Below are 23,444 nucleotides of genomic sequence, written 5' to 3'. Positions count from 1 at the left end.
TGGGCCTCAAAGTGGCCAATAAGAATGTAGAAGACATCCATGCAGGCCAAAGAGAACTAACATAAAGAATGGCCTGAAATAAGTACTGACAACAGAAACACTGCTTCTGATGCAAACCCAGTGGAGTGGAAAAGAAAACAACTGCGTGTGTGTCTAGAATAGAAAGGGGACTGGACTTATTTCATCACAAAGACATAGAGAGGGCAGGAGGACTTCAAGGTGGGGCACACCACAGCATTTCTAGCACCTTCACTGCTGCAAGCCCAACACCACACCCTTAGCTAGAGGCCTATAGTCAGCCAAGAACCTCCAGGGGTCCGGGAAGGGTGCAGTCTACACAGCCTCCAATCTCCAGCAGTGGAGACAACTGCATAGCCCCAAGTGGTGGGGAGGGGTCCTGAGCGACCTTCTCCTCCTTCCTTAGGCTTCTCTGAACTTTGCAACAATAAGGCAGACGAAAAGTGAAAAAGACAGGCAACATGGATATTCAGATTAACTGGGAAGTACCTGAGGAAGCAGGTCTGGGACAATGACTTTCAAGCAGAGGGGAGAGCTTGAGCCCAGCTCCACCTATACCCCCACACTGTGAACACGCACCCACCCTCCCCCACACTGTGAACACACGCCCACCCTCCCCCCGCACTGTGAACACGTGCCCCACCCTCCCCCCCGCACTGTGAACACGCGCCCCACCCTCCCCCCCCCCGCACTGTGAACACGCGCCCCACCCTCCCCTGCACTGTGAACACGCGCCCCACCCTCCCTCCCCACTGTGAACACGCGGCCCACCCTCCCCCCGCACTGTGAACACGCGGCCCACCCTCCCCCCGCACTGTGAACACGCGGCCCACCCTCCCCCCGCACTGTGAACACGCGGCCCACCCTCCCCCCCGCACTGTGAACACGCGCCCCACCCTCCCCCCGCACTGTGAACACGCGCCCACCCAACCCCCGCACTGTGAACACGCGCCCCACCCTCCCCCCGCACTGTGAACACGCGCCCCACCCTCCCCCCGCACTGTGAAGACGTGTCCACCGCCACCCCACCCCACCCAGCCCACTTCTGCGCACCTGGGAGTTCTGGATCCGGATGGTGCCAGGTGACAATGCCTGTGTCACCACTTGGCCTTGGGGAGTGACAACAGTGACAGGCTGATAGACTGTACCCCCTGGAAAGGACAAGAAAAGTTAAATCACCCCAAGCCTCGACAGTGAACACCGTGCCTCAATGTACTCATGGAAGAATAAAGCCATAGCTTACGGGCTTTGCAAATCTTTTCAGACAGTCACCAGCACTTTGCTAGTTGACCTGTCACTTGCGGGGTGGGGCAGAGGGCAGCCAGGGCTCCTCATGAGACAGTGTGGAGGGGTGGCTGGGGGAGGTGGGGAGTCCATGAGCCCCTTCCTTGGCTCGCCTCTATTTCCTGGCATGTCTTAAAGGACTCGGGAAAAGGTATGAGATAACAGTTCTGTTTACTCTAGTTATTTCTTTCATCCAATGTGCTTTCATCTTCCTGGGGAGGTTTCCTTTTGTGCGATTATGTGGGGGTTTCAGCATCAATTTCACCCCCTCCTTCAGTGCCCTGGCCGTTTTCATGATGGTTCTGATGCACAACGTCTACTAAAAACCATCACAGCAAGGAGGACAGAGTCTACAGTTCCTTGGTGCATCAAGAACAGGTAATTTCAACATTAAGACTGCATTTTCATTCCTTGTCATCAATTAATAATACGACTTATGGAATTCCAGCTGAGATATTTCAAATCCTAAAAGATGATGCTGTGAAAGTGTTGCACTCAATATGCCAGCAAATTTGGAAAACTCAACAACAACTTAAGATTTTCCGGGTGCTGCTAGGAGGACAATTAAAAACTGTGCTATTTAAAAATTTCAGGTGGTTTTTGGTATGTGTTTTCAACTTCTACATAAAACCTTTCCTTCCCATATTTTTTGACAGGGAACACAATTTGCATAATATATTTGTTACTAGAATTAACAAGAACGAGACATTTGAAGAGATCTAGATGCTGGTGGTCCTGTACTGGGAATTGGCATTAATTAGAAACCTTGGTTATGTGCTGCTTCATTCTAATATGAAGGACTTTTTTCTGCAAAAGCTCAAGGAAAGTGTCTCTTTCTCTATCATCGTACCTGCCACTGTTGCCATGGTGACATTCCCCTGCTGCAAAGCAGATGCTGGCACCACGATTCCTTGGGGGCTAAGAGTACCTGTGATGGCACTTTGAATCTGCTGCAAGTCAGAAACACACAGCGAAGAGGTTATCAGAAAACAGAAACCCATGGTTAACACTTCACAGCAAGTGGCATAAAGGCATCATTAATAAAGGAAAGATGCTCGAGCAAAGAGCATCATCAGATGACCAGTCTTCACATGGCATGTGCTACATCCGTACCTGGAAACCAAGAGATGCAAAACTGATTGTTAAATATGATGATCAATACTGAGATAAGACTTTCAATTTAGCTTCCAAAGATTATTTTTCACCTCACCAGCATACTAAACATACCCTACAGCCCAGGAGGTATATTTAGGAAGACAAAATTACCTGATCTCATGACACACCTTTTCCATTCAACTCAGCTCAGAGTTTTCCAAGAACCAAAGCCTCCTGGACAAGATGAACTATTCAGAAGATGATGCCACAGGCTAGGGCTGTGGGCGGGGGGTGAGGGGGGCACACCCTGGGGCAGCAGAGTCTGTACCTGCCCTTCCCACTGCGCAGAGCACATCAGAGCCCCCAGGGTTCTGGTGTGTGGGGTGCCGGGTCTGCGCCTGGCCGACTGCAAGAGCAATGCAAATGTCTGTAACACCACACTGGAGGATCTACTCATCTGAAGTCAGATCCAAATGGGCTAATTTATCCATTTTCTTTGATGTCTGCCCCAGGAGTTGACAAAGGACAGGCTCTCTGCACCTGGCTTCCAGCACTGGTTTGGCACAGAGCAGGCACCCAGACATTTGAGAGGTTAAACAGCCTATGTGGATATCCTTCAGAGATAATTCCTCTGTGTGCCATCACGTTGATTTGAACATAAAAGCTCCAGTCAGTCTACATCAAGTTTGCTGCATAACTATAAAGCCATCTAAATCAGTCATCTAAGTTCCCACATCAGGAACACAGAAAAAGAGGAGCAAAATGAGACCGAAGCAAGCAGAAGGAAGGAAATAATAAAGATGAAAACAAAAATAATGAAATTGAAAATAGAAAAACAGACAAATCAGAGATAAGAGCTGGTTCTTTGCAAAGATCAATACACTGACAAATCCCTAGTAAGACTGACAGAAAAAAAAAGAGAAAAAAACAAATTACCAATATTGGAAATGAAACAGAGAAGATCATTACAGACCCTAAAGACATCAAAAGATGAAAAAGGAATACTACCGTAAACAACTCAACACACATAAATTTGACATCTGCAAAGTGCAAAATGCAGCATGAAACAGATAATCTGAATAGCCCTATAACTAATAAGGAAATTGACTTAGTAATTTTAAAACTTCCAAAAAAGAAATCTCCAGGTCTAGGTAGTATCACTGGAGAATTCTGTCAAGCATTTAAAGAAGAATTAACACCAGTTCTACATATCTCTTCCAGAAAACAGAAGAGGAAGGAATACTCTCCAATTCATTCCATGAAACTTATATTATCCTGATATCAAAGTTAGCCAAAGACTGTACCAAAAAAGATAACTAAAACTAAGATCATGGCTTCTTGTCCCATCACTTAATGACAAATAGAAGGGGGAAAAATGGAAGCACTGACAGACTTTTCCTGGGCTCCAAAATCACTGCAGATGGTGACCACAGCCACAAAATTAAAAGACACTTGCTCTGTCTAGTCAAAGCTATGATTTTTCCAGTAGTCATGTATGGATGTGAGAGTTAGACTATAAAGAAACATGAGCACTGAAGAATTGATGCTTTTGAATTGTGGTGTTGGAGAAGACTCTTGAGACTCCCTTGGATGGCAAGGAGATCAAACCAGTCAATGCTAAAGGAAATCAACCCCGAATATTCACTGGAAGGTCTGACACTGAAGCTGAAGCTCCAACGCTTTGGCCACCTGATGCAGAGTCAACTAACTAGAAAAGACCCTGATGTTGAGAAATATTGAGGGTAGGAGGAGAAGAGGGTGACAGAAGCTGAGGTGGTTGGATGGCATCATCAATTCAATGGACATGAGTTTGAGCAAACCCCAGGAGATAGTGAAGGACAAGGAAGCCTGGAATACTGCAGTCCATGGGGTCGGAAAGAGTCAGACACGACTTAGCAACTGAACAACAATTCTAAAATTTATAAGGAAAGGCAAAGGAACTAGAATACCAAAAATAATTTTGAGCAAGAATAAACTAGGAGAAATCGACCTAACCAGTTTTGAGACACATACAGCAGCAGGAATCAAGACTAGACAGTCTAGATACACATAACAGAGAACACAGAAATGGGCCCTACTAATATACCCAACTAATTTTTGACAACAGTGCACAGGTAATTCCATGGAGTAAGTATAGCCTTTTCCTTTTCAACAAATGGCGCTGGAGTGAATGGACAAACATCGGCAAAAAAACAAACCTCAAAATGGGTCACAGGTTTAAATGTAAAATATAAAATTTTTAGAAAAAAAAGTAAGAGAAAAAAATCTTTGGAATCTAGGGTTAGACAAAGAGTTTTTAGACTTGGCACTGAAAGTGTGACTCATAAAAGGAGATTTGATAAATAGGACTTTATCAAAACTTAAAAGGTTTTCTCTGCAAAAGACCCTATTAAGAGGATGCAAGATAAGCTACAGACTTGTAGAAAACATTGGCAAACAATATATCTAATGAAGGACTTGGATCTAGAATGTTCAAAGGTCAACCACTGTTTAAAAATCCAACTGGAAAATACGCAGAAGACATGAGTAGACATTCTACCAAAGAGGATACACAGATGGAAATAAGCACATGAAAAGATGGCTGTCATTTCCCTGATGGCTAATGCAAAAGAAAACCACAATGAAATGTACCACACACTTTCAATGGCTAAATACAACAGTGCTTCAACGTGGATGAACTTGAGGACGTTATGCTAATACACAAAAGGCAAAATGTGTCATGGTTACCCTCACACAAGGTACCTAGATCAGTCAAGTTCATAGAGACATAAAGCAGGCTGGTGGGGCCAGGGGCTGGGGGAGGGGAGGGCGAGGAGTCAGTTTCATGGGGACAGGGCTTCAGGCTGGGAAGATGACATGTTCTGGAAATGATGGTGAGGACGGCTGCACAACCCTGTGAGGGTGCTTAACGCCCTGAGCTGTGCACTCTAAAATGGTGAAGGTGGTAAATTCTGTGTTATGTGTACTTTACCACAATATAATATATTCATTTACAAAAAGAGAAACAAGGCAATGACTGGTGCTCCGCCTTGGGCTCTGGGGTAGGACGCAGAGTCAGGCCCCCTTAGTTCCTGCCGTGGAGCCCAGGGGGGCTCTCTCTCTGGCCTGAGGGGCCATGTGTGTTCCCAGCACAGGCCATGCTTGGAGACCTGGGGGCTTCTCAGAGCAGGACAGCTGGGTATAGCCCCTCCCCGATCTTGACAGGGCCAGTGGCCTTGGACGTCCACACGCTTCACCCTTGCCGACACCACAGTGACCGAACCGGTGTGCACCCCTGACGTAAATACCTGGGACTGGACAGGGGAGTATGGGCTGCCAGGTTCTCCACTCAGGAGAGTCTCGCTGTTCATCTTCGTTTTTAGACAAGCAATATAGCGACTGCAGAAATCTTTGCAGAGTTCATTAACCTTTTCCAGCTCAAGAAGATGAATACGCAGAACCTGGATGGCTTTTACCATCTAGAAGTGAGAAAATCGAAATTTTCAGACAAGAATTAGGGAACACGAGGGTAAGCGGCCATCACCACCACACAAGTCTCCTGTACAGACACGACCACCTGAGCTGCCAGTACCAGGAGGAGGAAGACATCAGAGTCTGCAGAACCACCAAGCACTTCCTGTGGCTTGGTGTCGGGCTCACCTGGTGAGCAGGGGGAGAGGCCTGCCTCCCAGACAGCAGGCACAGTCTGGGAGCTGCCAGGCTCAACCTCGGTCCCCTTGGGTGACTCACCCTCGCTCTGCTCCTGTTCCTTCATCTGGAAAAGAGGATGAACCTGTACCTACCTCCCAGGTGGTTCTTAATTTTGAAGAAGTTCAACTAACCAACTCTGCTTGCTATGGAGTCTGCTTTTGGTGTCAAGCCTAAGAACTCTCTGCCTGGCCCTAGATTAGCCCCAGATCCTAAAGATTTTCTCTTACAGTTTTCCTAAAAAGTTCTCCAGTTTTATACAAAGGCAGTAAATTTGGGAGTAATTTGCCTCCCAGTAGTACATAATGTGGACACTAGTGATGAACCAGTACCACAAACACCACTTCCTGTGAACCCACAACCTAAAACTCAGCTCCATCCCCATGACCTTGGTGGCAGCGGTTCATGCATCTCCGTGGAATGAGCCAGCCAGCCAGCTGATGCTGAGAATGACCATGCACCAGCCCCACTGGCCCTGTGTGGGATGTACGGCAGGAGGGCCCCAGTCCCTGCCAGCCTGGCCCATGCTGGCACTCCTGCTCCCTCCTCACTGATGGCAGCACATGGAGGGGCAGAGGCAGAGAGCGCACATGGCCTTCATCCCCAGAGGGCGGGTGCCGTTGGTTCCATTTCCAAGATGAGGACACAGACTCAAGGTCAGACACCTCATCTAGAAAACCTATCTAGCTGTAAGCGTGAATACATACTGAGAAATTGAAAACAACACCTAAGACCAGGGCAGTTTATTCAGGGAAGTTTTCCAAACACCCTTCCCTGCTGATGGGGGCCTCGGGCTGTGGTCTGAGAGCTGGCCGACTCCAGCCGGGATCTGGTGGAGGAACCCGTCCCAGACACAGGCAGCCAGAGCTGGAGGGCACCGCTCCCCTGGGGCACCACAGTGACGTCACCCCAAGGAAGTCTCCGAGGCCTTCAGAAAGCACAGAGAACCCAGAGCTTGGGAGTGCTGCACCTGGGAGGTGGGCGCCCTCACGAGCCAGGCTGGCTTCGGGCAGAAAGGCCAAGGGAGGCCGTGAGGGGCGCCAGAGGCTTTGTTAAGCCGGTCCCTGTCCTGTGCTCATGGCCCAGCCCCCCGCCCCGGGTCTTCACACAGTCTGTCACCCACCCCAGTGCTGGCCTCCAGAGCAAAGCCAGGGTCCACGATCAGGGAAGAGCTGAGAGCGGAAGCTGGGCTCAGACACACTGCCTGGGCAGCAAGGCAGGGGGCACGATGATCCCAGAGGACCTTCCCAAACACTCGGGAGGGACTGAACTCTTGGCCCACTAAGGTCACAGGCTCAAGCCCTCTGGTTGGATCACTACAGCAAGGGGTCACTGTAGAATGCTGGAGACCTGGCTGATCTCAAGAACTGGAAAACTCCCCTCTTCAGCAAAACCAAAAATAATCCAGAGTTCTAATTAGAAATGCACAATTTATTGAACAGATTAAATTTAGAAGAAATAAAAATGAAAACCATGAATTTTACTTACTAAATTGTCAGTTTCTGGATCTTCACAGAAGAAGGGCTTTCCTTCCTTCTCCTGCTTCCTCACAAAGTTCTCAATGTCTACATCGAAACTGGCAGAAGTCGTGCCTTCTGAACCCTGCGTAGACTGTTCACATTTTTCAAACAACAAAGCTAATAATGGAAATAGTGGATGCCTGGGGGGAAAAAATGTTAAAATATGTGTTCTACATTTTCATGAAAATGCTTTAGTATGTATATATGCACTGTTTTATATAAGAGCTTTGCTGAGATAAAATTCATATGCCACACAATTCACCCACTTACAGTTTATAATTCAGTGGATTTTAGTATATTCACAGAGTTGTGCAACCACCACCATAGTCAATTTTATAATATGTTCACCCCCCAAGGAAACCCTGTAGCTGTTAGTAGTCACTCTCCATTCTCCACCAAACCCCAGCCCCAAGTCACCACTAATCTGCTGTCTTACAGATTTGCCAGTTCTACACATTTCATACAAATGGAGTCGTATATTATGTGACCTTCAGTGTCTGACTTCTTTCACTTAGCATGATGTTCTCAAGGCTTGTGAGTGTTGTAACATGTATCAGTCAGTGCTTCATTCTTTTTTCTGGCCATATAACACTCCATTGTATGGTTAACACCAGTTGGATAACTCTGGAATTTACATTAGATCCATATTCCATTTTGAGTAGATTTTTGCATAGGATGTGAGATTAGGGCAAGGATCTTCTCTCTACTCATCAATGTCCAGTTGTTCCAGCAACATTTGTTGGAAAGTCTACCTCTTCTCCACTGAGAAAATCAAGTAGACAAATTCTTCCAACTTCATTCTTCTTTCTCAAAATGGTTTTAGCAGGTCTAGTTCTTTGACTTCCATATAAAATTTACAATCAACTTGTCTATATGTATAAATACATCCCGCTAAGATTTTCATTGGAACTGCTGCAGAGCTAAAGATCAATTTTAGGACATCTTTACTATGTTGAATCTTCCAATCCATGAACATGGTATGCCCCTTATTAAGGATTTCTTTGATTGCTTGCATGGGTGTTTTAGCATAAAGCATAAAGTTTCTGCATGTGTTTTGTCAGATTTACACCAAAAATTTTTTGGAGCTCTTGTAATGGTATTGTCTTTTTAATTTCAGTTTTCAATTGTACACTATTGGCATAAAAATAGGATTGGTTTCTATATGTTGCTGTTGCAACCTGTGGCCTTATTAAACTCAATTGTTTCTTTCTGAAAGTTCTCTGGTAAACTTTGGGATTTTCTATACATAGACAACCATGTCATTTTTTAATAAAGCTAATTCAATTTCTGCCTTTCTAACTGGATATGTTTTTTCCTTGTCTTGCTTCACTGAACTGGCTAAAATTCTGTCACAGAGATGAACAGGAGGAGTCAGGGTGGACACCTCTGCCTTGTCCCCAGACTTGGGGAAAACATTCCATCTTCCACCATCAAGTATGATGTGAGCTATAGGGTTTTTGTAGTTTCCCTACATCAGGTTAAGAAAGTTCCCCTCTATGAGCTGCACTGACGGCTTTTAGTTATAACTGGCTGCTGACTTCTGTCAAATGCTTCTGGGCATCACTAGATACAATCATGTCATGTGGCTCACTGATTGATCTCTGAGTGATGAATCAGTCTTGCTTCCTGGGATAAACTCCACCTGGTCACTAGTATTCTCTTTCCATGCTGCTCGATTTTGTTAATATTTTACTGATGATTTTTATGCCAAAGTTCATGAAGCGTACTGACTGGTCTTCACTTTTCTTTTTCTGTATTGTCTTTGTCTGGCTTTGGTACCAGAGTTGATGCTCCATTCATAAGGTGAGTTCAGAAGCACCCCCTCTTCTTCTGTTCACTGGGAGAAATTGGGTAGACTTGCTATTTTTCCTTCTTTGTAGTAGAAATCTCTAGTACAACCATCTGGGCTTAAAGACTGCTTTTTGTAAGGTTGACTAAAATGTAGACTTATATTCCAAAACTTTTTTAAAAAAAGATATTAGAAATAACATGGTAACCTGAGAAAACTTTCACCCCAGCATTATCACATTCCATCCCACTACTCTGCCCAGCCAACAGCTCACTTCCGGTTTAACCAGGTTTCCACCCTCATTACTACTCTGAACGAACACCCACACACTTCATGTCCCACCACTACCTATAAATGGCCTGTTTGTCTGCATCCATTGGTGTCTGGGACCCCACGGGGGGAGGGCTCACTCCTTCCACATCTGGTTCAGAGCAGTTGGGGTCTTGCTCCGTTTTTAACTCTGTGACTACTTGCATCTGTGAGAGGAGGAAGAGTATTTTTGTTACTAAAAACAAAGTAAGTTGCTGCTAAGTATTCTATTCTCAAAGCAGTGGAATGGCAAACTGCCAGATGGTTATATAACTGGCAGTAGTATGTAAGGAATACTACCAACAAAGCTCCTTTGAATGTATTAATAACATGCTTTTAAATGGCTAAAAAAAATTAAAATGTCAGATTTCCAAACCATTTAAAAATTGAGAGGACTGATGTGTGAAACACTTATTATTTTCAAAACCTCTGAAGGGAACCGGTGCACATGAGACCTGACCCATCCGCCTCTCCTTGCTGTAACATCCTCACAGTGGGTAATGCTGTGGTTGGAGAAGGATAAACAAAACAGTCCACGCTCTCTTATCTTGTCACAAAAACAACTCAAGCCCAAGACACTCCATACGTGTGATGGGGCTGGAATTCTCCCTTACCTGTCCTTAAACTCAGAATACACAAGGTATAAAACTTTAAGGAAAGTCACTGCATCTAGAAAGCAAAGACCAGCTGTGTTTAAAGAAACAGTTTTAAACATAAGAGGAAGCCTTAAAGCTATTATCATTGAAATTGTTTTGGCTGGCTCTGTTATTCGGAACTTAGGGAAAGAATATTTAAATCCCTACACATAAAAGAAATCAGTTTACAAATAAAACAAAACCATTGCATTAACTTCACTGAGCAGATCAGTGCCCTGGCTTCTTCAGGGCTGGGGTTGTCTGGGATCTACCTGCCCCGCCCCCAGCTGCTACCCCTTGCCCCTCAAGGAGGCAGACTCTTGGAGGAGCCTGGGTGGGGGGCCCATCCTCAGTCGATGGAAGAACCTGTGTCCCGCCAGGAGGGCAGCCTGGTGCTTGGGCTGCGGCCACAGCCCCGCAGCCCGCTCAGGCTTTGTTTCCGACTCGCAGACAGAACAGAGCCAGCGGGTCACTCCATGATGCCTCTTGATGAAACAGCATACTTGGGAATAGTTTCTCTAAAAAAAAACAAACCAAAACCAAAAGCAACTGACTAAAGCCCAATCAAACACAGTATTTCTGGAGAGAAGTCTGACAGTATTATTTTTAAAAAAGCTTTAAAAGATTTATTTCAGGATTTTAAAAAATGATTGTGAAAAAAGAGAAATCTAACTGTTCGTCCTCAGAAGGCTGTCTAAGTAGACGCGGTCAGTCTATACTGTAGAAAATCAAATGCTCACTGGAAGGAATGCTCACAACGGTCTTCCACATCCTGGGAGGTGTGGAACTATTACAAGCAGGTTATCTTCCCCACTGGCCCAGCCCTCCCTGGACTCACTGCCTCAGGGCAGGGGTCAGCTGCAGGGGCAGCGGAAGTGAGAGCACGTGAGGGTCCAGGGTCCCCAGGGCAGGGAGCCCGCAAGAAGCCACCACAGGGACGCCATTGGATGTGCCTCTGAGAAACAAAATCACTTGGAAATAGCAGAGGACTTCTGGTGCAAAGAGCATCCTGAAACAAAATTCCCTATCTCTGAGAAGTAAAAACACTTAATTTGAAAAATCAACAAAAACAAAATTACTGCAATGGGAAACATCCCAGGAATGGCACAAAACTGTCCACCAAGGAGAGACCTAACTTGGAAAGGGAGGGGCACAGCCTCCAAATCTCACCAAGTGGGGAGTGACAGGTGGGTGAGGTGCCCCAGGCTTGGGCACTCTCTAAACCCTCAAGGAGGGAGCCAGGTATCATGACCGTCTCCTGCAGGGATAGGAAAAGTACAAACAGAACCCCACGTGTCATCAGATGAGTCCCCTCCACAGCCCACATCTGGGGACAGAAACCGAGCAGATGGTCCGGCTCCACTCAGACCAGCAAGTGGGCAACACGGGAATCTGCGATCATCACCACAACCAGCTTGTCTGTAAAACTGACATTTACTAACACTAACATTAAAAAGGTAAATTCCCAAGAAACTCTGATTTAGAAGACTCAAAATTACTGAATCTTGGTGTCATTTAGGAAACAACTTGAACAATTCTACAGCTAATCTTTTGGAGCACCAAGATATAATAAATGCATCAAGCATTTAACATTGAACCTGCACCCGCAGGGGAGGTGCAGTGAACCTCCAGGATTTTAAAAAACGATTGCGAAAAAAGAAAAATCTAACTGTTCACTCTCAGAGGGCTGTCTAAGTAGACGCGGTCGGTCTATACTGTAGAAAATCAAATGCTTACTGGAAGGAACACTCACAACGGTTTTTCCACCTCCTGGGAGGTGCAGAGCTATTACAAGCAAGGAATCTTCCCCACCGGCCCAGCCCTCCCTGGACTCATTGCCTACTGAGTGAACACACAGGCGCTGCTGGTGTTCCAGCGCCAGGTCAGTGGACCGCTTAGGGTGTGGGACGGAACCTGCACCTGCGGGGAGACGCGTGTGAACACACAGGCGCTGCTGGTGTTCCAGCGCCAGGTCGGTGGACTGCTTAGGGTGTGGGACAAGGGGCACGCGCTCACTTGTTGCCCGTCTGGATAGCTGTCTATGCTCAGTGTCTGTGTCGCCATCATGGTGAATGAATTCCTTATAAAACATCAGATCGTCTTGAGTCAAACGCAAATGGTGTCTGGGAAAACAAAAGCAGAGAAGCATCGGTCACTAAGTCAGAGCATTGCTGTCCCCTTACTCTATAGTGCCCATATACCTTTTAAAATACATATTTCCACATGGAAAGTAAAAACCACCCTTCACTATGGTCTAAGACAAATACTACGCAGCACTCCACACCTGCCTGGTAATCACACATTAGTACCTGCCTGGCCAGATGTGTCAGCTCGTTTGCAGGCATTTAGGTCTCTTCCTCACTCACTGAGCAACACCTAGTAATGTCTACATGCGCAGGACATTGTCCTGGACTCTGGGGCTTTCACAGGACCACAAACAGGCAGCACACGGGAGACTTGGGCAGGGTAACACGACAGAGGGTGAGCGTGCAGCTGGTGGGTCCCAGGGCCATGTGACAGGGCAGGTACACAGACACTGAGCCTGCCAGGAGGCCAATCTTAGGCAGGAAGGACACAGGAGGGCTTGGAGAGGCTGTGTCAGGCTTCGGCTCACATCCACATGCAATGCAGAGGTGGACACTGTCATCCGCCTGTCAGTGCACACTCGGTAAATGAGATGGGGAGATAGGTGGGGACAGAAGATGATGGGGGAGGGGCAGCTGCCCGCCACCCACAGGCAGTAGGACAGTGGTGCTGTGTGCAGGGGGACAGCAGGGTGGGGGTGCTGTGGGGACACAGAGCAGGTCACACCTGCTCACGGTCCAGGTGAACACTGTGGTCTTCCTGGGGGGACAGGAAGTCCTGGGAAGGTGTGAGCAGGAGTGCACTGAGGCTTCAGCTCAGGACAGTCCCTCTGTTGGTATGCAGGGCAGGCTGAATGACTGTGGAGCCAATGAGGGCGGGGGCGTGTGGACAAGAGCCTCGGGAGAAGAGGGTGTGCAGAGGGTCTGGGCTGGGCTTGGGAAGGGTCGCGAGAGTTGACAGTTCTCACCTGAGCAACCGGCCGAGCAGAGCCGCATGTCCTGAGGTGAAGCTGACCGTGGGGAGCAGGTTCTGTGACCTGGGGGGAGAGAGCAAGAGACGGGACATTGCAAGCTTGAGACGCTTCTCAGCATCCACGAGGGAACCTGAACAAGTGAGGCTGGGCCACAGGGACAAGCCTGGTAGCCATCATGGCGTGGCCAGCATGTGCAGAGGTCCGCGTGTCCTTCAGGAGGGCCCAGGTCCTACCCTAGGCCTGTATACAGGGCCCTACTTAGACACAGGGTCTTCACAGATGTCATTATGTTAGGGGTCTCAAGAGGGGTGTCCTGAAAAGAGGGAGGAGTGGAGAGGCTCTAAGGGGCAGCCAGGTGAACCCCTGTGAATCAGAGGCAGAAACTGGAGTGACACTGCGACAAACCAAGGACTCCTGTAGCCAGCCGGTCCTGAGGGGACCAGGCCAGGAGGGGCCTGAGCTGCTCACTGACTGGTGTCCTCCTGACAGCAGCTTCTGGGCAGGTCTGCCACATTCCCTACAGCAGACCCGGACGAAATGCAGAAGAGGCCCTAGAGAGTTCCAGGCAGACGACCAAGGCCACAGCCACGTTGGTCTCAGCTGGAAGCCAATTCTCCCAGGTCTCTTTCAAGGACCCACCAGCAGGTGGAACACACTGCAGCCAAGCCCACTGCTGCCCGATCCAGGTAGTGGGGGTCACGCTTTCACTCTTTCGGGGGCTTTCAGAATGCCCACAGTGAATACCGGGGGCAAGTCAAAATTTTATCAACAGAATATATAGATGTGTAGTCCTTCTCACTACCAAATCTGGTTAAACCTTCAATATGGGACCTAACTGGGTACAACTGTTCTAAAGGGGAATTTTGAAATTTGTGTCAAAAGTTTTGAAAATATGTGCTCTGTCTACAATGGAAGGAAGTGGAAGAAGGGGGGAGGGGGAGCAACTCCATGTGACTAACATTTCATTGAGTAAAGATAGGGGGAAAGAGTGCCAAGGTGCCCGACGTTGCCGCAGGACACCCAGGAAGTCAAGAAGCAGCAGCCAGCAGATGGCGCTGTCTGCTCAAAAGGGTGGCCCAGGTCCAGGCCAGCCAGCAGCACTGTTCACAGGTGATCAATCCCAGACAGCAGCGGAACGATCCTCCATCTGGGCAGTAACACTGACTGGCACCCGCAGGCGGGCAGCGGAATTCACGGGGCTCATCTCAGTAGAGCTGCTTGGGCATGCGAGGAAGTGTCTGCTCTGGTCAAGGCCTCTGCCAAGCTGCTCAGCTACAGGCCCTCCCAGATCACAGATAGTCCCTCCCCTATCGCACAGAAAAGTAAGTTTCTATTATGTTCAAACTCAAACAACAGTGTCTTCACTTCTTTTTGAAAAGATTATACTCCATTTATAGTTACTTAAAAATATTGGCTATATTCCCTGTGCTGTGCAATATATCCTTGAATCTTACTTTATTTTTAAAAAGTATTTATTGCTTATTTGGCTGTGCCAGGCCTCAGCTGCAGGATCCGAGATCATTAGTAGTAGCACATGAACTCCTAGTTGCAGCATGTGGGATCTTGTTCCCAGGCCAGGGATCAAACTTGGGCCCCCTGCATTGGGAGTGCAGAGTCTTAGTGAAGATAGGGAAGTTCCTATCTTGTCCATTTTACACCTAGTAGTTTGTGTCTCTTAATCCTCTACGTCTATTTGCCTTTCCCCTCTCCCTGCTGGTAACCACTAGTTTGATCTCTGTATCTGTGAACCTGCTTCTCTTTTGTTATATTCACTAGTTTATTTCTTAGATTCCACATATAAGGGAACCATGCAGTATTTGCCTCTTATTTCACTAAGCACAATATCTCCCATATCCACCCATATTGTCTCAAAAGACAACTTTTCATTTTTTTATGGCTGAGTAATATTCCATTGTATACATTGTATATACTTCTTCTTTACCTACTCATCTGCTGATGGACACTTAGGCTGCTTCCACATCGCTATTGTAAATAGTGCTGCTATGAACATCTGAATCAGTGTTTTCATTTTCTTCAGATACATGCCCAGGAGTGGGATTGCTGGATCACACGGTAGCTCTATTTCCAGTTTTCTAAGGAACCTCCATACTGTTCTCCACTGTGGCCGCACCAATCTACATTCCCACCAACAGTGCACACAGGTCCCCTTTCCTCTGAGTGTCCTCACTACTTACCGTCATGTGAGGCTCCAACATACAAGTTGGAGAACCACCAGCCCAACAGACATACAACACCCAGGTGTTCAAGGGCAATATGACATGGACTTTATTTTATTCTACAAATTTCATCTAATTAAAAAAGGACACATTAATGGAAACTGTCACCTTGATACCCTTTCAAGAGTCCAGCCACACTAACACAATGAAGAAAACGCAACTTTCCAAATTTCATGTAAGGAAATCTTAAAACTAAAAGTAATTTAAAAAGTACAAAATTTAAAACAATACATCCTTTTTCAGCTGGCAATTATTAAATCTAAAAGAGCAGTGTGCCACTTTGCTAGCAAAGATGAAGTGAAACCTGCCACTCTGAAGGAGTCCCAGGTCCCACAAATTGTGTAAACTGGTTCAGAAAGCAATTTGACCAAATGTGTTTGAAGGGCATGCTCAATCACTAATTCATGACTGACTCTTTGTGACCCCATAGACTGTAGCCCACCAGGCTCTTCTGTCCATGAGATTTCCCAGTAAGAATACTGGATGGGCTGGATGGGTTGCCATTTCCTTCTCCAGGGGATCTTCCCGAACCAGTGACCGAACCCATGTCTCCTGTATTGGCAGGCAGATTCTTTACCACTGAGCCACCAGAGAAGCCTCGATCATATGTATGCATACTAAGTCGCTTTAGTCATGTCCGACTCTTTGCAACACTATAGACTGTAGCCCACCATGGTCACCTATTAAAAAAAAGTTACAATCTTCTCAAAACCAGCTAAGAAGACAGCATTAGTGTTGTGACCTTGAAGACAGACAAAAATATGAAATATGAGCCAAATCTAACAGGCATTTTAACATTTCTGAACATTCTAGTCCAGGACCACTGACAAATCAGGGAAGAACCAGAGGTAGACAGACTGGCCAAGTCCCACCAGGTGGACAAGACCTTCCTGCTCAGAGCAGATGGGAAGGTCTGAGGGGACCTTCCCACAGGGACCGGAAGAAAAGGTGCAGCATGTGGATCAAAGGAGGCCCCGGCTTGGCAGCACCCCAGCTCCCCACATCCCAGCCCACATGATACCCCCCAGATGACAACCTTGACTCACCTGAGATGACTTCCCTATTGCCTTAGTGGTGTCTCTAAGCCCTCAGGGAGATTTAGATATTATTGTGTTTAGCTTCACAGAATAATCTGTGTATTTGGCACTTAAGTTGTTTGCAGTATTTAAGAAAACTTGGCAAATTAATCTTAGACATCAGTTTTGATTCCAGTTTAAAAGGTGTAACTGAGTTACTGATTTTACACATTTCTTTTTTAGTGAAAAGGTATGAGAAATTTACCAAGATTGCAAACATTTATTCCCTTATGCAAGTTTACTGACTGCCAGGGACTATTCTAGGTCCCAAGGGTACAGCAGTAAACAAAACCAAGTTCCTCATCCCATGGAAGTCACTTCCTGGTAGAAGGCTTGGGAAGTGTGATAACTTGAGACTTGCCACACATGTGATTTTGAGTGACTACATCTACTTGAGAAAGTTTGATTTAGTCAGATAGTTAAGATGCTTAAAATGAAAAAGGTCTCTACTAAAAACTAGGTTTTCAAACTGCATAAGGAGATTAAAGTAGTATATGGGTACATGGTACATGTAAAAATGGTACATGCAACCTGATCATCTTGAATTGCTCAAAGGCTGTCTTATGGGTGAATGATCAAAGCTGACTAAACTTATAAAGAGAATAATAAAAACTGTACATAAAAGCATAGAGAAAAAAACAGGCCTGTAGCCTTAATAAACACTGATTTTATTTTTAAAAATAATTTTATTTATTTATTGGCTGTGATGTGTCTTCATTACTGTGCAAGTTTTTCTCTAGTTGGAGCGAGTGGGGGCTACCCTCTAGCTGTGGTGTGCAGGCCTTGTATTGTGGTGGCTCCTCTTGTTGCAGAGCACGGGCTCTGTGGTACTTGGGCTTCAGTAGCTGCCATTCTAGAGCACAGCCCCAGCAGTTGCGGCACATGGTTTAGTTGCTCCAAGGCATGTGGGTATCCTCCCAGATCAGGGACTGAATCTGTGTCTCCTGCATTGGCAGGTGGATTCTTTACCACTGAGCCACCAGGATAGTCGTCCATAAATGTTAATTTTAAAATATCCTCAAATAAACTCTTCTTTGGTCTAAACTTCATTTCAAAGGGCATTAAAAACTCATGGAAATGTATCCCATTGTTCACTGCAGCACTATTTACAATATCTAGAACATGGAAGCAACCTAGACATCCATTGACAGATGAATGGATAAAGAAGTTGTGGTACACATACACAATGGAATATTACTCAGCCATAAAAAGGAACACAAATGTCAGTTCTAATGAGGTGGATGAACCTAGAGCCTATTATACAGAGTGAAGTAAGTCAGAAAGAGAAAGATAAATACTGTATTCTAACACGTGTATACGGAATCTAGAAAAATGGTACTGAAGAATTTATTTACAGGGCAGCAATGCAGAAAAAGACATCGAGAATAGACTTATGGACATGGGGAGAGGGGAGGAGAGGATGAGATGTATGGAAAGAGTAACATGGAAACTTACATTACCATATGTAAAATAGATAGCCAAAGGGAATTTGCTGTATGGCTCAGGAAACTCAAACAGGGGCTCTGTATCAATCTAGAGGGGAGGGAGATGGGAGGGAGGTTAAAGAGGAAGGGATCATATGTATACCTATGGCTCATTCATGTTGAGGCTTGACAGAAAACAACAAAATTCTGTAAAAGCAATTATCTTTCCATTTAAAAATAAATAAATTAAAAAAAAAAAAACTCACGGCAAGAAAGCCAGATGGAAATGATGTGTTTTATCCACATTAATAAAAAATGGAAATGGAACCTACACATCAGCCACAGGGCAATGGTAGAATCCATAGTGGTCCCGACCGTCAATCATGGACATGAAGGTTAAGTCCACGGAAATAGGCTCATGGTGCTGTCAGGAGGAAAGGCAGGGCACAGAGTCTGCTGGGCACATGGCCGGGCCTTCATGCAGCTCACAAACACCTACTGAAAGTCTTTTCTGAGCCAAGCTCTGTTCTCAACGCTGGGGATAGCACGGTCCCTGCTATCAAGAGACAACGTCACAACCATGTTGAAAAAGCGTCCAGGATTAATTTGGGAAGAAGAGACATCTGTGAGCACCCTGAGCACGTGCTTCTCCCCAAATCCTTTATTAGCTGATGCTCTTCTCTGTGGAGGCCTTCTGTACTCCTGGTAAATTAATCCTGAAACATTTCACCATTTTTCCTGCTACTGTCAAAAATATCTCATTGTCACTAAACTTTCTGGTGGACTGCTGGGTAAGAAATGCCCCCAGTCTGCAGCCTAACCGCATACCTACCAACATTTCTAATGATTTACGAAAAGTCTACTGGTTTTTCTCAGCACATGCAGATAAAATCCGAATCAACATTCCTGTTTTTTTCTTCTCTTGAGAAACTAAAAAAATGTCAAGCTATCCTGCAAGGCCACAGTAACAACAAAGAAGTGGTAATGGCACAAGAACAGGTAAACAGGCCAGTGGAACAGCAGGAATGAGACATCAGACCTGCCAGGGCTGGAAGGAAAAGTACCAAAGGTGCAAAAAGCTTTGGAATCTTGATGTGTTTACAAAGATCTCCCTGAACTCAATCGATGCCTGCAAAGTGCTAGTGAACCTGGGGTACTGGTGCTGCTCTCCACAGGCACTGTGGTGGTCAACCACGTGCTCCCACTCAGCCTCGGGCATGTGGATTCTAGGGGACCTGGGCTGGCAAAGCAGAAGCCCCACAAGGTCAGAGCTCCATGTCACTCTCCTGTTTATGTAACCCACACAACACAGAAACACACTGAGCACTGGTCCCAGGAGGGACCATCTTCATTGTACTGCCCACGTCACAACGGGGATCGGTGAGGGTGGGAGGGAAGACAAGGCAGGCAGTATCTACCCAGGGTCTACTTGTGTCCAGACCTACACAAGCACTTTAGAACACATCCCCAAACTCTGACATGCCTCCCTCCCTAGAAGAGGGTCTTTGTCCCCTCCTCTTAAACCCGACCCTAGTGACTCACTGGGAACCATGCATGAGACAGCATCTCATTAGGCTGTGTGCGTCCAGGCCTGTGGCAGCTCTCACCATTCTCACTGGGTCACTCACTCCTGGAGCCCTGAGCGTCCCCTCAACCCCCGCCAAGTAAGAAGTCTGACTAACCAGAATCCCACCTCCCCCGCCATGAGGAAGCCCAGGGCACAGGGAATGTCCACGCAGAGGTGCAATGGTCCACAGCCCAGCTCACGCCCCTGCTGACAGCCAGCAACAACTTTCCAATTTGAGCAAATCCCTCCCCAAGACCCCAGCCCTCAGACACCAAGCCACTCCCGGGCCTCCTAGTCCTCCCAGCTGAGGACCCCAACCTGCAGGGCAGAGACAGGTCACTCCCACCACACCCCTTCCAAACTCCTGGCCACAGACCCAGGACCAGTAGGGACCAGGACACTTGCCAGTCTCTGCAGCCCTGCCTGGCCTCCTCCTGCCCATGAGGCTGAGTGCCTCTGAAACAGTCTGGCTGCCAGGCCCGGCCTTTCTCTCTACATGCTATTTCTGAGAACAGAATAGACTTAGTTTTGTGAAAATTAGTAAACAGAAACCTCAATGAAACAGAGTCAGGAGGCCAGGAGTGGTACTCTCATGTCCTGACAGTAGAGACAGCCAGACAAGAAATGGACAGACTCTTCTCCCCACTTCCCAGAGTTCAGCAATGAGGCAGTGTCCCAACCCAGCCATGAGAAGCCACTAGATGAACCCTGGATTCCTCCAGTGGACTCTTAACTCCAGCTCTCCCAACCTCCCCTTCCACTTTTAAAAAGAGTTCTCCTCTCCTGGCCAGCCAGGGACTTGCCCGGGCTCCATGTGGTTGCAGACCTGAAATTGCAATTCTTTGTTGATCCTAAATAAACCCAGTTTTGCTGGCAAGATAACTGGCAGTCTATCTGTGTTAGAGCAACTGTTTCTAAGATAACTACAGAACTCCCAAGGAAATCAAGAGAGTATTTGACAATGTGACAACTTTGATGCCTACAAATATTAATTTCAACAATTCAATCTATGAATTGCTGTGTCATTCAAAATGGAAAACGCTAAGATAACGGATGAAGAAGGTACACAGCATGACCTTCAGTCATGTGATGTTCAATGCTGCACAAACGTAACTCTGCACACACTAGTGAGTCTAAAGAAAGTGCTGACCTGGTGCTAAGTGTCCAAGTGGCATCTCCCAACAGCAGTCAAGGTGTGCAGTCATACATCTCCAGAATATCCCACCACACATTCCTGAAGAGGAAAGGGACTCTTCCTCCCTGCTCATTAACACCTATAGGAAATACATACTGGAGCCAAAGTAGTTAACAGCACATGACGGACTCTTGACACTACCTGTGAGCATCTAAGTTAAAACACTGGGCAACAAAGACCCCTGGGCTTCCCAGATGGCTCCTAAGTGGTAAAGAATTCACTTGTCAATGCCAGAGATGTGGGTTCGACCCCTGAGTTGGGAGGATCCCCTGGAGGAGGATATGGCAACCCACTCCAGTATTCTTGCTTGGGAAATCCCATGGACAGAGGAGCCTAGTGGCCTATAGTCCAGCGGATCACAAAGAGTCAGACACGACTGAGCGACAAAACAACAACATGCCCCACCACCATCACACTGTCTGGTACACAGCAGGTGCACAATAACTGTTTAGTGAATAGTTGCTCCATTTAACACAGGAATTATCTGTTTCATGAAAGTTTGCTGTAATTCACCCCAGTGCCTCTTTAAAAAGATAAATCTTTTTTATTTTTTAAATTTATTTATGGCTGCACTGGCTCTTTGTTGCTATGTGTGCGCTTTCTCTAGTTGTGGCGAGCAGGGGCCACTTTCCAGTTGTGGAGCACAGGCTCTAGGGTGCAGGCTTAGTACCTATGGCGCACAGGCTCAGTTGTTTTGCCACATGTGGGACCTTCCCAGACCAGGGACGAACCTGAGTCCCCTGCATTGGCAGGCAGATTCTTCACCACTGGACCACCAGAGAAGTCCAAAAAGATATATCTTGACTACTTTCTCCATCTCATCTAAAGTTGCTGGTCTGTGCAAGTTTTCTACCTCCAAGGTCAATTCTGGTCATTTATGCCTTCTTTATAAATCACTCACATCAGCTACTTGGTCTTTTTATCATCTGCTCTGGAGAAGGAGCTGGCAACCCACTCCAGTACTCTTGCCTGGAAAATCCCATGGACAGAGAAACCTGGTAGGCTACAGTCCATGGCGTCGCAAAGAGTCGGACACGACTGAGTGACTTCACTTCAAATTTACCGCCATCAGATTGTACATACATGTTCTTATTTGTAAAAAAAGGGATCCATAGCCACATCCCTTTTAAAATATTGTGTTCTCATTTCCTCTTAATCAGATTTACAAAAAGCAAAAATAGATTTGCCTTAATTTTATTTTCCTGGTTTCTTGAGTTGAAAGTTGAATTCATTTATTTTTCTTGTTCTCTAATAAATGGTTGAGTCTATGCACTTTCTTCCTCCTGAAAGCTGTTTTCACCTCATCCCATGGGCAGTATTCAGTAGTCTTCTGTCTTTCATTTACAGAATGAACACTGATCTCCTCTTTAACCAGCATTATAAAGAAGGGGGTCCTAGCATTTTCAGGTGGATATTTTTAGCTGTCCTTTCACTCTTAGGTTCTGACTAGGTTGTACTGTGGTCTGAGAATCTGGTCTATAGAATTAACTTTTTGAAACTTGGGATTTTTCTTTGTGGCCTAATATGTGGCTGGTTTTTGTTCAATGTTCTGTGTAATTGAGAATCTATACTTTAGGTTTGTTGGGCACAAATTGCTATACATCCATCAGTTCTAGCGTTTAAGTCCTTTCTATCAGCAGTTCTCTACTGGGGGCGAGTCTGGCCCCCAAGGGACGTTTGGTATTAACACTCTGCACAGGGGTGGAGGCTGGGGACGCTGCCTCACCCTGCTCACCCTGCTGCAGTGCACAGGACAGCGCCCACAAGAGCCCCGGGACACCAGGAGCCAGCGGCGTGAGTTAAGAAGCCCCGCCATGCCTTCTCTTCTCTCTGGTCTAATCTGGCTTGCTGAGGGCCCCTCTCTGTGTACAACTGTCAACTTCTCCCAGGTGGATCAACCTTCCTATTTTTCTATATTTTGATACATTATTGATACATTGATACATTATTGATACATTAGCTTATGATAGAAAGAACTGCTCTTCTCATGCTTTGGCCTTGAGTTCAGTTGACACTGGTATTGCTAAATCCTTCTTTCTGTACGACTGACACAGTTTTCTATCCTTTGTTTCCCACCTTCTTGTTTTAGCTTTAGATAGGTCACTTACATACAGCATCAGCTAGATTTCATTTTTCTACTAAGTCTGGAGTTTTTATCACTTGGGAGAGCTAACTCTTTTACTTTATTCGGTGTCTCTGGGCTTGTTCATGCCATCTTACATTGTTTGCTTTTTAACACACCAAGCAAACCTCCTCATTCTCCTCTTTTCCCTGAATTCCTTTTTGTTGAGATGATGAAACTCTTCTTGGCTCCACTCTCCTCTCGGGTACCTGGGAGTCACATATTCTACCTTCAGTCTTCTACTGGTTACCTCACACCACCTCAACACTAACACCTACATCCCACTCTGCTTCTAGAACAACGAAACATCAACCTGCGTTATCATTCCACACTTGAATCTGTGCTCCTTAGCAGCAGGGACTCAGCGCTGGCAGTGAGCACACAGCAATCTGGGAAGGCAGATGTGTCTAGCACCATTTCAGGATTTT

General features: G+C 46.3%; 1 protein-coding gene across 9 annotated transcripts in view; it reads right to left on the bottom strand.

The window, feature by feature from the left end:
* PKNOX1 (PBX/knotted 1 homeobox 1) overlaps window positions 1-23,444 on the bottom strand; it is a 45,486-nt gene that overhangs the window by 12,378 nt on the left and 9,664 nt on the right. For 5 of the 9 annotated variants that reach the window (XM_081569983.1, XM_081569982.1, XM_081569986.1 and 2 more), the window contains exons 2-8: window positions 13,390-13,458; window positions 12,354-12,460; window positions 9,742-9,869; window positions 7,573-7,744; window positions 5,685-5,855; window positions 2,153-2,252; window positions 1,072-1,169 (exon numbers count right to left, since the gene is read on the bottom strand). In XM_081569983.1, the coding sequence (XP_081426109.1) occupies window positions 1,072-1,169; window positions 2,153-2,252; window positions 5,685-5,855; window positions 7,573-7,744; window positions 9,742-9,869; window positions 12,354-12,404 (720 nt within the window). In that variant the 5' untranslated portion in view covers window positions 12,405-12,460; window positions 13,390-13,458. The remainder of the gene's footprint in view (window positions 1-1,071; window positions 1,170-2,152; window positions 2,253-5,684; window positions 5,856-7,572; window positions 7,745-9,741; window positions 9,870-12,353; window positions 12,461-13,389; window positions 13,459-23,444) is intronic. The other 4 variants (XM_081569985.1, XM_081569988.1, XM_081569984.1 and 1 more) reach the window with 1 other exon arrangement.

The sequence above is a fragment of the Giraffa tippelskirchi genome, chromosome 2 (genome assembly GCF_054371585.1).
Source record: "Giraffa tippelskirchi isolate mGirTip1 chromosome 2, T2T-mGirTip1v1.2.pri, whole genome shotgun sequence".
Lineage (NCBI taxonomy): Eukaryota > Metazoa > Chordata > Mammalia > Artiodactyla > Giraffidae > Giraffa > Giraffa tippelskirchi.
The sequence above is the reverse complement of the archived record's forward strand: the minus strand, read 5'-3'. Positions and strand labels throughout refer to the sequence as shown.